The 16121-nt window shown below is 40.2% G+C and overlaps 1 protein-coding gene across 2 annotated transcripts; it reads left to right on the top strand.

Annotated features, from left to right (window-relative positions):
* The first annotated feature begins 11481 nt into the window (after window positions 1-11481).
* en1b (engrailed homeobox 1b) lies at window positions 11482-15404 on the top strand. Of its 2 annotated transcripts, none has more exons than XM_013268895.3 (2): window positions 11482-12352; window positions 14556-15404. In XM_013268895.3, exons 1-2 carry the CDS (start codon window positions 11818-11820, stop codon window positions 14885-14887), a joined length of 867 nt encoding a protein of 288 aa, XP_013124349.1. In that variant the 5' UTR covers window positions 11482-11817; the 3' UTR covers window positions 14888-15404. The 2 variants fall into 2 exon arrangements, with proteins under 2 accessions (XP_013124349.1, XP_003440904.1); XM_003440856.5 differs by having other exon boundaries at window positions 11483-12352; window positions 14568-15404.
* Window positions 15405-16121: the final 717 nt, after the last annotated feature.

The following is a 16121-nucleotide window of genomic DNA, read 5'->3' as shown; positions in this document are numbered from 1 at the left end:
GTAAACTCAGGGTTAAGCTTATTTAGTGAATGGACGCATTGCATCATGAATACGTCTACGTGTGTTAATCCGTTGCTGTAACTGTCTCGCTCTAAAATATGTCATTGAATTGATGCATTCTGTTTATTCTGTTTTTGCTCCTTTTCATCGGGCACTTGTTTACCTCTGGGACTTTCGCGAATCATATCTGTGTCGTCTAAGACAGTCAAATAAACTCCATTTTATATTTCCTATAGCCTTATTGTTGCTGCAGAAAGACTTGGAAGGGCAAGAAACAAATTTTCATGCGCTTTTAATCTGAAACTTTTAGTTACTTAAAAGGTATATATATATTTGAACAGCTAACTTTTATCAGCAGTGTGAACATTTAGTGATATTTGTGCTGTGTGGCAATAAACTAAAGATGGTCTCAAAGAAGCGCGACATTTTCAAGATCCTCTATAATAATAATTAGTTACTCAAATATAAACCTGATCCTAGTTCTAGACTTACAATCACTCATAAACTTTCATTTCTATCCAGATGCTGATTTGTTTTCTATTTCTGTGAAGGCATTCGATTCTTGTACACTGAAATGAAACAGCTCACACGCAGAGGAAAAGGCATAACTGTCAGAAAAACACATCCCTGTCTTGTTCTGCCATAATGAGAGGCTAAAGGAGAGTACACAGAAATCAATGCCTCTCTCCAACACACACACCCTGTCTTTCTCCCATCCTGTCAGCCATCATCCACCTCTGCCCTCCCGACACCTCCTCCCTGCTTTCTCTCTCACTGATACTGTCATTATTAATGTCCAGCCTCCTCCCTCAGCCCGTCGTGACTGACAGTTTTAGAGCCTTCAACCATTCACCTCCTGCCGCTCTAAAGCTCTTAACATGAAGCCAACAGTCTAAATTTCTTGGGTGGGAAAAGCATCTATTTTTAGCTTCATTAGGATTGGAAATCTTTGGGTTCACCTGAGCTTCTTTGGTGCAAAAGATGATGCAAAATCTGTTAAAGTATAAACCTTAATTCATACTTCTGCGCTGAATCTATGTAGCGCCTACACAACCTGCTGACACACTTGCCAGCATTTTTGCTTGTGCTTGGTGTTGGTTTCCCTCTTCCAGTTAATTTGAAAAATGGTGTCAGAAGAAGAATTAGCTAAAAACTCATTGATGAAAGAGACAGTACTGAATGAGTGAATCAAGTCTTTGGAGTCTATCCAGGCTTTGTCAGCGTGATATGTAGTTACACTTGAAGGGAGGTTCATTAAGATTTGGCTTACATCCACCACAGTCTTAAAGGTGAACTTGAAAAACTGACAAAAAGCCTAATAACTCAGAAACTATGCCAGAAGGTTGAATCTGGTCATCTAGATGTAGTGTTTTCAGTGGGAGAAACATTTCACTCATCCAAGTTGTGACTTTTAGTCAATCGGTGGCGGCAGATGGCTCCGCCCCTCCCTGAGCCTGGTTCTCCCAGGGGTTTCTTCCTGTTAAAAGGGAGTTTTTCCTTCCCACTGTCGCCAAAATACTTGCTCATAGGGGGTCATATGATTGTTGGGTTTTTCTCTGTATGTATTATTGTAGGGTTGACCTTACAATATAAAGCGCCTTGAGGTGACTGTTGTTGTGATTTGGCGCTACATAAATCAAACTGAATTGAATTTAGTCTCAGCTGACTGCAGGTTTCCTCAACCTTATAAATAGTGAATTTGCATGATGAGTAAATTAAAATTGAAATATGTCACATTTGACCTTAGACCTCTCCTCCGAGGTCAATAGAGTGATCTGAAGGTCAAAGTGATAATAATGCTATATATAGCTGTTTTCAGAATGACGAGAACATGTTGGCATATGATCCCTTTTGAGTACAGTTTACTTATTTTGAATGATTTTGTTAGGTACATTACAGTAACAGGTTATAAGCCTTTAAATTCAATTTCAATACATGTTCCAGAGTAAGTATTATTTTGTAATCAAAAACGTTTTGCACTTCATATTTATAACTAAACATTTAAACCAATTTTACTAAACAATGGAATGAATGCTACACATGCACTGTATCCACATAAATAACAAATAACAAAAAATAACTGTACTCAAAATTATGTCAAGTATATTGAAATGGTAACAAAGAAAACAAAAAATTCCTTTAAAAGTAAATACTGCCCAGAGAGCGATCTGCCTCGGCAGAGGTTTGCACTCGCTGAGTGCTTCTTGTTGAGTAATGACCAAAGACATGTTTTCTTGTGAGGTCACAGGCACCTTGACCTTTAAACACTGAATTCTGGTCATAAAAAAGCAGTCTAGTTTAAATTCACCAAAGTGAACTGCGTCACATTTTCTTTTTTATTAGTCAGGCTATGCAAAATGGTTGTCATCTGTCAGCTTTCACATCTGATCAGGACTTATCTGAGATATTATTAATTTATCACAGCGTCTCTACGGAAGATTTTGGAATCCTGTGTCATGCGGGCTGTCATTCCTGAATATATGGGAGAAAAGGTTACAATGAAATAAGTCACTGAAGCAGGCGCCTCTTTTTGTAACAAAGCCAATAAGGACTGTAGGTTTTATCTTTCTGCTGGCTGATGACAATGACAGGCCGAAAGATGCCAGATGAGAGGGATGATCCTCTGAGAGTTGACTGAAAGGTTAGATTGGCCCCAGGCAGCATGGCTGATGAGGACACACACATATATATGCATACACCAAAACCCCATTCAATCATGTGTAAAAGCTGCCTGAGCTGCTTGATGTGGCGGTTGTATGTCATTCCACAAGTTGATTATATTTTTTTTCTCTGTAACTTTACAAAAAATTGAATAAAAAAAGAAAAAGCACAAAATGGAAAATCACATCATAAAATGGAGAGCCACCCAAGTAGACAAGTTGTGATGACATCTGTAGAAGTTTCTCATTTCGTTCACAGTTACAAACGTGTTCGTTTTTAAAATACGCAGCCCATTATAGCTGAATGTTACTGTATTCCTGGCACATTTGCTTCAACTCATTGGCACACACCCACCGACCAGTGGAATGTATTCAATCCTGCTGCTGTGTCAGTCATGTCAGCTAGCACGATGGCATAGAGGATGGCCTTTACACTGTGAATTATCTTGTCCTGGGGTGACAGTAAGTGCCTGTCTGCTTCCACAAAGCTCTATGTCACTTTTTAAGAACCACTTGCAAGCTAAGGACAGCTTCACAAAGCTAGTAGTGAGATCTGCAAAGGAGGAGACCGGTGCCGGTGCTACGGCTCTAAAATTGCTAGCTTGTTTTTAGCTTTGTTAAAGTCTTTGGTTTATGAGATTTAAAAGGCAACTTGACATAAATATTAGCTATATAATAGCTATATGGTGTACAGAAAGCTCATTATACAATGAGATACATGCTGAGAGTTAAACGTGAAGTAGGTTTTAGAGCCTCTGGTCTTCTAACCAACATTTGCAAGCTAAATGTAGCAGCTAAGTATAACAATACTTAAACAATATAATGTTTGGTAATGCAAATGAACTCTGCCAACTTCTTTTTCTAAGTAGGTAAAAATTTCTAAAGGCAGTGATCTTATAATGCAACAGTTTCCATGTTGCTACTCTGCTAAGCTACAGTGTGGCTTTTAATTAAAAGTCAACATTAGCATTAGACTTGCTAACAGGGGCAATGACAGCTAATGATATTAATTTATTTCAGCTACCAAAGTTTAACATGTTAGTGTGTGGTCATTCAAGAATTAGCATCCTCCCAACGGAAAAATGAACTTCTTTTTGTGAGCTTCTTTTAGAGATCAGTGCTGTGAAATTTTAACTTAATTTTGATTTCAAACACTTTTTAAGATAAATTTACTCATATTTTTGTTTTGTAGTACAACTTGTCATATTTGCTCTATCCAGCCTGAAAGTTGAATGAAAATAGCATTTTCTTCATTTTTGTGACTTTGAATTTCATGTTAAATGGTATTTTATATGCCTCATTTTAGAGTTTTGCGAAATTCAGCTACACACCCATTAGAAACGGTTACTAGCAGTCTTTTGCAATGTGACAAATTGTTATTAGTTTGTGCCCAAATATGGAACTTTACAAGATGGCTTAAATTTTTTCATATTTGAACTACTCAGACATTTTGTGATGTACCTGTCCCAAATTACAGATCCAGATTCAATTTGATGGTTCGAAACGTAAAAATTTCAAGCTTTTATCTTTAATAGTTTATGTGATATTATGTTTTGCATGTTCAGACATTGCCTCAGATTTCAATGTGTGAGAGAAAAAAAGGGCCTGAAAATAGTTCACATGCAGGGCTGTTTAAAAATACATATCTTGAAAATTATTTGATTTGAAAAATATTTGCTATATAAAACTTTTCTGTATTCATTCTATGTGAGCAAAACTTGCAACATAAAATTTTCATGCAAATCATGAAAGGTTGAGCAGAAGGCTTGTGTTGATTTGAGAATGATCGTATGGTGTTGGACAAAAGGCCAAACATGCGCCTTGCAAATGTATCCCACAAACAGTGGGTGACTTAACAGTGGCTATGTCCATCTTTAACATACAATCTATTGTCCTGACAGCTTGTAGTGTTTGGGATAAGATGACTTTTTTCCAAACATCAAACCTTCATCTGGGACTCCCTCAGCTATTTATTTTTATAGCACCATATTGTTGTCTTTTATAGCAACTTCTAGTTTTAAAGCAGTTAAAATCATCATCTATGAATAGAAACTCATTACTGAAAAACACAGAGGCTACGTGGGTACCCACAGCCTGATTATTTGGCTCTATGGGCTGAACTGAAGTAATCAGGAGTCATCGTCAGGGGACCACAAATGTTTAAACTGAATTTCGTATCTAAATATATGTTGAAGTATTCCATAAAAAGCTGTTAATTTAAGCCTCCTAAAGGTCACCAAACAACCAAAAGGCCCAAAAAAGAGGTAAAATTCAGCACACAGACATAAAAGAAGACAGAAGAGGCATTTCTTCTTCCAGAAAGAGAATGCATGGAGCTCCACAGAGTGCCTGCATTGATTTAATTTGCCAATTACTAAATGGCCCCCATTTATCATCACCTTAAGCTTTCACAAACTTCTGTGTAAGATGTAATAAGACTGAGGAGCAATCTGTCGCCCACCTCTCATTAGAACTCTGCAGAGATCCCCCAAAGCTTAATTATTTATCTGCATTAATATCCCTTCAATTATTAATGGCGGGTGAAGTGTGTGTGTGTGCGTGTGCATGTGTGTGCGAAGGCCAAAGATCAGCCCTGCGTTACCTCAGCCTCCCTCCTGATTAATGGATGAGGGAGAGGAGCCCTTCATGTATTATTAGTGGAGAAAGTCCGGACCTCGTGGAGACACAGAGAGAGACGGACACTCACTCGGTGAATGATAATCACCGTTTAGTATGCAAACATGTCCCCTGTACATTGGTGGCATTTCAATATTTGAAGGGAGTTGTGTGTGTGGCAGAAAGTAGACGGGACTGAGTGCCGCAAAGTTGAAAACTTGTCCTTGTTTGCGATGTCTCGTTAAGGTTTGTGTCTCCTCAGCACAAATGCGTGACGCTTTGACACTCGTGGCACGATGTTAGGAGATGTCAAACAGCCAAAAAAGCAGGAAACAGGTGGGATAATCATTTTGGTGGCCACTGTTCATTAGGCATTTGCATTAAAGACTCCTTGTTGTAAACAACATTATTTTAATTATGAGTTTTTTGCAGTGGTTGTGGGTTTTGTTGAGTGGTTTTACAGCCCCAGTGCTGCAGTTCACAGAGTTCCACAGGGGGACATTTTTATTTGGTCTTTTCATCCAGTAAAGTTGTCTTTGCTGTTGGTTTTTTCTGGCTTTGATGACCTTTATGAAAGACGAGTGATAGTAACAGTAAGAAAAATCATCAACCTTGCTGCAGGCCTCTGATCTTTAGTGGTTAATGCAGTGTTTTTGCTGTCTGTTTGGGTTCCTCCTCACTGGAATAATTTCAGCTGTTTTACTCTGACATCTGGTGGACAAACAGAGTAGTGTCTGCATTTTTCTTCCAGTTGCTGACAAGATAACGACTCTTTTAAAGTGCTACCATCACAAAATACTTTTCTTCCTTCTTGGGTGTTCAGGTTTTGTTTTTTTTGCTTTTGTTTTTTCTTTATTTCTTTACTGTTTGTGTAGTTTTTTTTTAGTCTTTTTTCAATAGCATTACAATTTATTTTATTGTGTTCACAGTGTCATGTTCTATTTCTACCATGTAGTATGGGGGCCTTTTTATCCTTTCTAGAGTCTCTTCGCATTACTGAGTGCTTGAAATAAGCCGTAATTATCTTACACTGTGTCTCAGTCTGAAATAAGAAGTTTAAACTCTTTTTTAAGCCACCTTTCCTCTGATTGGCTGCCCCTAATAAACAAAAGAATTGAACAGCAGGTGGGTGGGACTTCTGTATCTACCATAGCCTTATTAGCGATACTCTCTCTCCTTGACATCATACAGAACCAAGAGCAGAAAAAGCAAGCATTTAGAGCTTTTGTCTCACACGGATTGCTTGCACATATTGTTTTTATTTTTAATTTTATTTAACCTTTTTTTTTAACCAGGAAGCAATCCTTCTGAGATTAAAAACCTCTTTTTCAAGGGAGACCTGGCCAAGATAGGCAGGAGCAAGTGTCTCACAGTTACAAATATTAGACAATTAAACAGAGGCAGCAACAACACACATGCAAAAATAAATGAAAAATAAAATAAAATAAAGATAAAATTCAAATAAAAAATTCAAAAATTCAGTTAAAATGACAATCAATCTAATTGACACAGTTGCATGTTATGGACTTGGCCTCAAGGATTCTTAGTTTAGATTTAAAAGCACTAAATGAAATGAATTCTGTCATTTTCAAGTCGATCTGCAGTTTTTTCCAAGTCAAGGGTGCTAAATGGACAAAAGCGCTTTTGCCAAATTCAGTTCAGGCAAATGGAACAGGAACCAACAAGTAACTTTGCAGACGAAGACAATAACGACCAGCATGTTTCATTGCAAGCAGGGAACATATATATAGGAAGGCAGCAATCCAACTATTGTATATAAAACTGTATGAATGAGAGTTCCTCTGAGTTGCCAAAGCAGGCCATCCTACCAGGCTATATTCTGACTTCATTATGTGAAACTTTTTAATTTGAGCAACCAGATGTAACAGCTGGTTATGTAAAACAAGGAAAAACAAGGAAAAGCATGACTGTTCCCCTTTAAGATTTCCAACAAACAGTGAGAGAGGCTGCATGGATGAATGTTTTGCACTGACTGCCATTCACTGGTTACTTGAAAGTTGCTTTCTACATCAATGCATAGTGTGGAAAAATCATTTTATAACCTGTTGCTGTAATGTACAAACAAAGTCATAATACAATAACGTGAAAGTTATAATATATTGACCTATATGTTTTCAGTGCAAACAATGGCAGCAATCATAGTTTTAAATAGCTTTATGTTGCATTATTATCACTTTGACCTTTAGATCAATCTGCTGACCTTGAAGTTGAAGTCAAAGGTAAATCTGACATAATATTTTAAATCCTTAAACAGTACTTTTCATATGCTGATGATAAACACCACACTTTTAGGTATCACAGTTTCTTTGTGTCAGTTTTCGATGAATAAATCATTAAGGTGACCTTGAAGAAAGATCTTGGTGGACGTAAAGCATTTAATGGATTCATAACATTACTTCACTCATGGATACAAAATTTTAGAATCAGAATGGAGTTTATTGCCAAGTTTGTGCACAAATTAGAAATTGGTGTCAGACATAGAATATGGACTATATGGTATTTACAGTATATAAAACATATACACCTCTATCTAAATATTAATATAAATACACATTCTGAAATAAATACCAGCTACCTAAGAACATGATGTGCAAAGTGTGCAAAGTTATTGTAGCCTGAGTCAGTAAGTGTGTTGTTGTAACACATAAACTGAGCAGTGAGCGCCACCTGTTTGTGACATTAAATCTCGGTTTGTAAAGTAACTGAACTTTTCAAAGGTGATAATAAATGTAATAAGAATTTAATATTTAGTATTCCACTCTGAAGATTCAAGATTTTCATTGGGAGTGACCAGGGTGGACAGACGAACAGCTCAGGTTGAACCGTAGAGAAGCAGTGCTGAGATGGTCTGGACATGTGCAGATGATAGTGGATGTGATGGGACAAAGGATGATGAAGATGGAGCTGCCAGGCAGGAGGAAAAGAGGAAGTCCACAGAGGGGATTTGTGGGTGTAGTGTGGGTGTAGGAGGACATGCAGAGGATGGTGTGGCACAGGGGGAAGGACAGAAGAGGAGAGGGAGGCGGACGATCCACTGTGACGGCACCTAAAGGGAGCACCAAGGAGAAAAAACTATTTACGCAGTTTGGTCAGTAGATGGCGCCAAAGTAATGTGGTCGCTTTTAACTTGTAATGGGATCATAAATGAGGATGTAAGGCCGGGACTTCCCACAGTGGTTAACGTTAATAATCGCCTTTATTTGCATTCAGCACCCGATTTCATATATATTTGTTCAGCTTAAAAACATATTTGCATTTAAGTTGTTGGACAGTGGGAATTAATCTCCAGTGGAACCAACTGATTACAGCCGCTGCTTATACCAGCTTTAGCTGAACTCTCACTCAGGAACAACAACATTTGGTGATACTGACTCATTCTCTTACTTCACCTTAATGAGCATGCACACGAATAAACCCAACATGTTTTTGGATAGAATCATTTACTGCGCTTCCCGTCATCCTCCACTAGATGGCGGCAGACACAAACACCTGCAGCACCCAGACACAGCCCATCCAAAACCTCACAACTTTCCGCCGAGCATCACAATTATGCTGTCATTTGGAAACATTTGTAATATCCTTGACGATTTGAGGACAAACCACATCCAAACACATGGTTCAATCGGGAAATATAATAAAATAAAGAAACAAAAAAATAAATAAATCTGTGTTTCATTTTAGCTGGTGTGGAAATTATAAATGCAGTATTTTGAGGATGTGGAACAAATGCTGAACTAATCATTTGTTCACATATTTGAAAGGTTAATAACGGGTCTATTAATTAAACTTTGAAACAAAATATAAATTTAAAAAAGTATATTTGTGTTTAATCCAAGCGTTTTTTATTATACATCTTTATGTGCTCTCAAAATACAACTCTATATCTAGCAATTCTGTGTGAAAAGAAAAAAACAATCAAGCGTAGTGTTTGAATGAATGCCCAGACTGTTGGTTTTATAGCAAACACAGATGAAGCCAGTGACGTTTAAGAGTGAGGACGTGGAGAAAGTGAAGCAGGGTTTTTTTTCTTTTTAAGAAATAAATGTAAGATTTTCTTCTTTTCCTTCTCGCGAGGCTTCCTCGTTTCACTGAACCTCGCAGAAAGAAACAATGTGCTGCTTAAAGCAACGGAGAAACCTGCTTTAGTCCAGGTGCAGTCCACGCACACACAGTGTCACACAGCTTTACATCAGCTCATCAGGACTGACTGTGTGTGTGTGTTAGTGTGTGTGTGTGTGTGTGTGTACCAGTGAGGCTCCTGGAGTATATAGGCTACTCAATAAAACCGGGGCTGCGATCCGTCAGTGCATTTATCATCCTATTACGGCGACAAATCCGGCTCCCAATACATGAAAGGTAAAATGAATTACCAACGTTAAGCCGTCAATAAAGTCATTTCTGTAAATGGTGTCTCCGAGGGCCCCCGCTATTATTCAACAAGCTTTATCAGCACCTTGGAAATTACGTGGCTTGTAGCGCGGGCCCTGCTTCACTTTGATTAAGGGCCCTGCCAGGGAGCGCTGACAGCGGCTTTGACTCGGGGTTTTCTCCGGCCCCCGCTCCCGGTGATGAACACCGGGCACATCGGGCGGAATGAAGACTAATTAAAAGCTATAAATTATCTTTTGCAGCTCCTCTCGAGCAGCCCCTCTCTTTGCGGCGCCAGATAAGAGCGGGACTGAGTGCTCATTTAGCCACAATGGCGCTGCGGCTAAACGCCATATTGATACTGTCCTAATTGGAATTTAATTAAGTAGCCATGGTGCCCCCCACACCCTCCTCCACACCCCCTCCTTCATCCTTAACTCCGACCCCCGTGCGGATGAAGATTTCACCGCGGCCGTGTTAACCATCAACACGTCCCCCACTTTCACGCTGTTGCCATTATCATTATTAATATTATTATTATTTCAAATCGCCAATTAGGGCTTGGAGGCAATTTCTGAAGATCTTCACAAAAAAGGAAAAAAAAAAAAAACAGCAGCCACCTATTATCGCGACACACTCCTGTTTTCCATCCTCCCCTATACCCTTTCAAGAGTGGGCTCCTGTGAACTGAAATATCACAGGGAAACGCAAACGTGTTGGTTTTTCGTGCTGCTGTGGAAAAACCCCACTAAAATCATACTTTAAATCAAAGTCTTAGCTACTCAGTGGAAGGAAGGAAACTCTACAGACTTACCTTTCTTTATGTGGACACACACTGTACAGACTACACAGACTGTACAGACTACAGTCTGCTTTTTTAAATAACTACTGGGTCACTTTTTCGGAATTTTGGGTTTGTTCATGTCAAATTCGTGGCTCTATAATAGCTAATCAAAATATTAAAGGGACATAAATTGGGATTAAGGGTAAAGTAACAGATGTTGTTGATGGTTTTAACAGTCCAAGCTTTGACATGTTCTCATTTACAGCATCCTCGTTGTATTTCACTGTTAGAGAAAAGAAAAAAATAAATAAGAAGGAAAGAACAAGGGTAAATCATCTGGTGAGATTGTAGAAACTAACGCTGTAATCCACAATGTGCATTTTATAATCTTTACGGAGGAGCTGTTTTAGCACACAAAATGTTTTTATTTTGTTTATTTTTTATGTAATATTATGAAGACACATAAAAATATTTTTTTAAAATATATTTAAAACACTCCACGTAAAATGAAACATGTTTTAGGTGGCTGATGTCAGTTCACGTGATGTAATGTAATTTACACTTGGACGGTTAACACTATTTACGCTGCAAAATTCACCAAATAAAAGGTCTTACATTTTAGCTAAAAATTAATGCTAGTAGTCCTATTTTTGTAAAAATTTCCTTGTTATTTATTTGTTTTTATTATTCCTTCATCATATTTATAACGTGCGCTTGCATTCAAATAGTTTGTAAAACTAAAATGTACTTAAAGAGCATGTAGCGATGTGGAATAAAACCCTTTCGCCCCTCTGAGCAGTGTTTTTAATGGTGGCTGTCTCCGCGCTTGTTTTTGTTTTGCTGTGTATTACGTGTGTGCACGTGCGCTTCTCCCGAATCGATCCAACTAATAAGCGCGTGCTGCGCGCGCGTGCTCGCCCGCAGCACAGCCAGAGCTCTAATTGGACGGCGTCAATTGTGACAGGGACGATCTTCCCTCCTGATTGGCCGGTTGCTTTGTGTGTACGCGCACACGTGCTTCCGGCTGGGTGTAAGAGAAAGGGAGAAAACACACACACACACACACGGGGGGGAGATAACGGTTTTAGGAGAGTTTGGGAAGAGCGAATACACAGATATTATGCTGCACCGAGGAGCGGCAGGGACACTGGCTGTAACGTGGAGCTGTTCGCTATGCCAGGTCTCGGAAGACTGTTAGGAGAGGACATGCTTTAGATGATATTGTTAACGAACGCAGGTGTTTATTCTAGTTAAAAGAGGCTTGTTTTTACATGCTGTCTGTCTGAATTGGATACCGAAGGGGACGGGAGAGTGAGCAACAAGTGGAGTTTGGCGTGGAGAGGCCGACATTTTTCACGGTCACCAGCTATGGAAGAGCAGAAGGAGCCCAACAGCGGCCGGGACACAACCGAGGAGGAGAGCATGTCCCTGTCGCCGAACCTGCCATCCCCTGCTATGATATTACCCCATCAGGCAGCCCAGCAAGCCCACAGAACCACGAACTTTTTCATAGACAACATCCTCCGGCCGGACTTCGGCTGCAGAAAAGAGCCGAGCTACCGCGACCGGAGCCAGACGTCGGGTCGGGAAAACGTGAACCCGCTGGGCGCGAGGCCGCTGCACACCGGCAGCCTGTGCCTGGACTCCAACTGCAGCAGCGACAGCAGCTCGTCGTCGCCTTCCTCGTCGTCGTCCACGTCCTCTTCCCCCTCTTCCAAGCAGAACTCGTCGAAGCAGTGCGAACCGACGAGCAACGGGACTGGCAGATACGCAGACAGCCCCTCGTCAATTATGGTCATGAGCGGCAGCAATGGAGGCTCTCCGCCCATGGCAAAAGAAAGCCAGCCGCTGTTGTGGCCCGCTTGGGTGTACTGTACGCGGTACTCGGACCGGCCCTCATCTGGTAAGGCGCTAGTAGTCCCCGAATTATACCGAGTGTGGTGCTGCAGTGGGGTGACTTGTGTTTTTCTCCGCTGTGTCAAATACATTTCTTCCAGGTGTCAGCGTGAAGAAAAAGAGGGAATTTAAAATTGGCACGTGAGTGTTTAAATAGTTTACTGAGGTGCTCCAGCCAATCAAAACAAAGTGTTTTGATTTCGAAAATAAGAACTGTCGGGGGGGGAAGTGCTGAAAAGAAGTCGCTGAAATAAAAGTGGTTAGCAGTTTATAATGGAGCGTGTAACGGAAGCACAAGGTGACAAAAGAACAGTGTGTGTTATTGTAGTTTTAGTTTGGGGGGGTTGGAGGCGGTATTTTCAGTCAAAGTGAAGAATTAAGTAAATTAATTCAGAGTGAAGTTGAAGCACTTTGGGGTTAAAGCTGATGTGGCCCCAGGCAGTGTCACGAGCAGATTTAGTTTTTATGTATTTTTTAAAAAACTTTTTTAAAACTCTAAACAAGGCAAACTACACAAAAATATATGGAATGTATTTGGCTTTTATGTTTATATTAATGTTTCCTCCCTTATGCGGAAAAGACCAAACTAATGTAAAACAAGCCAACAACAGTGTCGAGGATTCATGCCTTATTAAACCCAATTACAAGTCCACACGGTTATTTCAAAAATCAAATGTGTTGTTGTCTTTCATGGGCTAGCGTGTTTTTGCCGGTTATTTTACATTAATTTTATTTACTCTGACAGAACTAAAGCTGCAATGTTTTTCTCTGTTTTTGCTCCCGAATTTTAGCCTAAAAATAATAATACTTAAAAAAGAGGCATGGATCTGTTTTCTAACCTCCACCACTGCTGCTTTTATTTTTCTGAAAGCAGTTCTTTTCTTTTCACTTTTATCCGCTTTCTCCCCTCTGAGCTGATGCAGAAGATGCATTTTCGATTTAGAGATGAGTTTGAAGGCGTTTAAAGATTTGAATCCACACAGGTTAAAGTGTTTGCATATGTCATGCAATGACTTTTTAGGCCCGTTTAATGTTTAGCAGTTCAAACATACAGGATGCTGATGTGTCTTTGAAACAGTGTGTGTGTGTGTGTGTGTGTGTGTGTGTGCGCGCGCGCCTCATAGCTTCTAGGCCGGCCTGTGTGATGGTGCAGAAGGTTTTATTGGCTTTAATGGTGGTGGCTATGTGTCAGAGTAAAGGTCAGAGGGCCTTCTGCGACTTATTGTTATTATTTTTTTTTAATGAAATCTAATGTTAGAGCCGAAGCTCTCCAGCCTGCACTGTATCACAGCGACAGTGCTTCCTTTGTCCCATTGGATTAAATGTGCGCAGTGCACAGTTAATCAGCCGATCAATGCGCACTCATATATTCAGCTACGTGACCAAACTCCCGTGCTTTTTTTTCTTTTTTCTTTTTGCTGCCTCAGCTTTATTCGATGATGGGTTCTTGAAGTGAAAATACCGCGCTGCTGCAGTCATAACTGATCAAGCAGCCCCGGATGAGGTCCCATTAACTGTGCTGCAGCATGTGGAGCTGTGGAGTGTGCAGGGAGGATATCTGCATCTCTGCACCTCCAGTCTAACACTTCCACATGTGAGTGATAGGGCAAGGCTCATAAGGCTTTGACAAGTCTCATCATTTGCACCGGAGCTTTTTTTTTTTTCCTTGTTGTTGTTGTTGTTGTTGTTTGGGTTGCTGCTGCTCTCTTCTGATTGGCTACTTTGTCTCCCACGTCCCACAATCACCTGTGAGGCAGACCTTCAGCATGTCAAATAGTAATGAATAATCACGCGTGATATTCTCCCACTATCCCCCCTCCACTTCCTCCACCAGAGGCTTATATTTATTTGCTCTGATTTAAAACAAGTAGTGTTTGCACAGCGTCCGGCTTTAACAGTTCGGCTCATTCCCTGTGCTGTTTTTTTTTGTTTTGTTTTTTGTTTGTTTGTTGTTGTTTTTTACTGTAACATCAAAACATTATTTTGATAGAAGTCATCCCCAGCACAGGCTAACCTGCCCAGATCAGTCATTCCCGCACAGACTTGTGACCTACATTCGAGCATACCGAGCAGATAATAAGGCGCTATCACCGCTCACAGAGAGACGCTTTCACGTTTTTTTTCCTTTAAAATAGAAGAGGGGGGAAAAAAGTGGGGCTCGGTGTCAGACTGTGTCCAGCCTTAGAATAAATCTTTGTTTCCCATTGTTGTTTCCACACCAGGCCCAAGGACACGGAAACTGAAGAAGAAAAAGAGCGGCAAGGAGGACAAGCGGCCCAGGACGGCGTTCACGGCCGAGCAGCTGCAGAGACTCAAAACCGAGTTTCAGGCCAACCGCTACATAACGGAGCAGCGGAGACAGTCTCTGGCCCAGGAACTCAACCTGAACGAGTCCCAAATTAAAATCTGGTTCCAGAATAAGAGGGCCAAGATTAAAAAGGCCAGCGGCTACAAGAACGGCCTGGCCCTGCAGCTCATGGCTCAAGGACTTTACAACCATTCAACGACCACCGTGCAGGAGGAGAAGGAGGAGAGCGAATGAGCGGCCGGACTCTTTTGGACATAACGAACTGGGAGAAGAAGGAGAAGTGGGGGACGCTATTTAAAAACACAGATTTCTGTTTATGGTAACAGTATATGGACATAGTTATATAAATGAACGCTCGTTATTAAAGTTTATATAGCCACACAGTTATCATGTTGTATACGGTATATTTAATTTCAGGCTCGTCTCTTCACGCGGTTCCTTTTTTCTCTCCTCTCTGTCTGTCCTCGCTGTTTTTTAGGATCTATAGGTTCTTGTGGTCTCCTTGCCCCCACCCCCCCTTTCCCCATATTTGCGCCATATTTTCCCTTCAACACTTCAGTCAAGCCAAACAAGCCAAAGATTTTAATATGTTCACATGTAGTCTGAAATAAAAAAAGAGGGAGATAGAGAGAGAGAGAGCGGTAGTTAATGGGTTAAATTATTATTTCTTTCATACAATTCCACGGATAAAAAAATAAATAAATAAAAGCGTTTTGTTGCCATATTTGAGAATAAAACATATTTAAATCTATGATAAGCTGTCAGCATGTCACAGTGATTCCGTACAATATGGTGAATTTACGGGAATTCTGGGTATTATTATTATTATTATTATTATTATTATTGTTATTATTATTATTTCACTTGAACTACATTGCCTGGACTCCCCAACATATTAACGCCCACACGGACAAATAATCGTGGCATATAATGTGTTTAAAGGAGGAAAGTGTAATTACCGGCCTTTTTAAATTCCGTCTGTCTATAAAACAGCGGATTATGTGAAGTCTTTATCGGAGCTTTCATATTAAACTGAGACACACACAGAAATATATCGCACAGCAGGTCCTGTTTCAGCGCCTCCTTGATGGATACCATTTCACCTATTAAAACTATTCTGGGCATTTATAGGTTTTCACGCCTCTGCTCAACTTTCTCCCGGACACGCTGGAGCGTGAACGCGCACGCTGGAGTTAATACTAAAGAAACGTGAACTCGCGATTTGGGGAGAAGCGCTCTGTCTCTCTGTCCTGCGCGGCCTGACTTGACCTCAGGTTCAGGTTAGACTGAGCCTGGCTGTGAACTCTGTGTCATGGCGTGTGTGTGTGTGTGTGTATGTGTGTGTGTGTGTGTGTCGCACTCCAGGGTCAGCAGCAGAAAAACTTATAGAAATCCATTTAATTTCACCCAAATCAAAAAGAGAAACTGTTTAAATACTCTTGAAATATAATTATTAGTATCAGACTAG

Source organism: Oreochromis niloticus, linkage group LG23 (assembly GCF_001858045.2).
Source record: "Oreochromis niloticus isolate F11D_XX linkage group LG23, O_niloticus_UMD_NMBU, whole genome shotgun sequence".
NCBI classification, from domain to species: Eukaryota; Metazoa; Chordata; class Actinopteri; order Cichliformes; family Cichlidae; genus Oreochromis; species Oreochromis niloticus.
Note: the sequence above shows the minus strand (reverse complement) of the source record. Positions and strands in the feature narration are given on the sequence as shown.

Bases quoted from the DNA above. Each gene is read 5' to 3' on its own strand.
- en1b (XM_013268895.3), top strand. From the start codon at position 11,818: ATGGAAGAGCAGAAGGAGCCCAACAGCGGCCGGGACACAACCGAGGAG. The intron at 12,353-14,555 runs GTAAGGCGCTAG...TTCCCATTGTTG, and splicing joins CTCGGACCGGCCCTCATCTG to TTTCCACACCAGGCCCAAGG.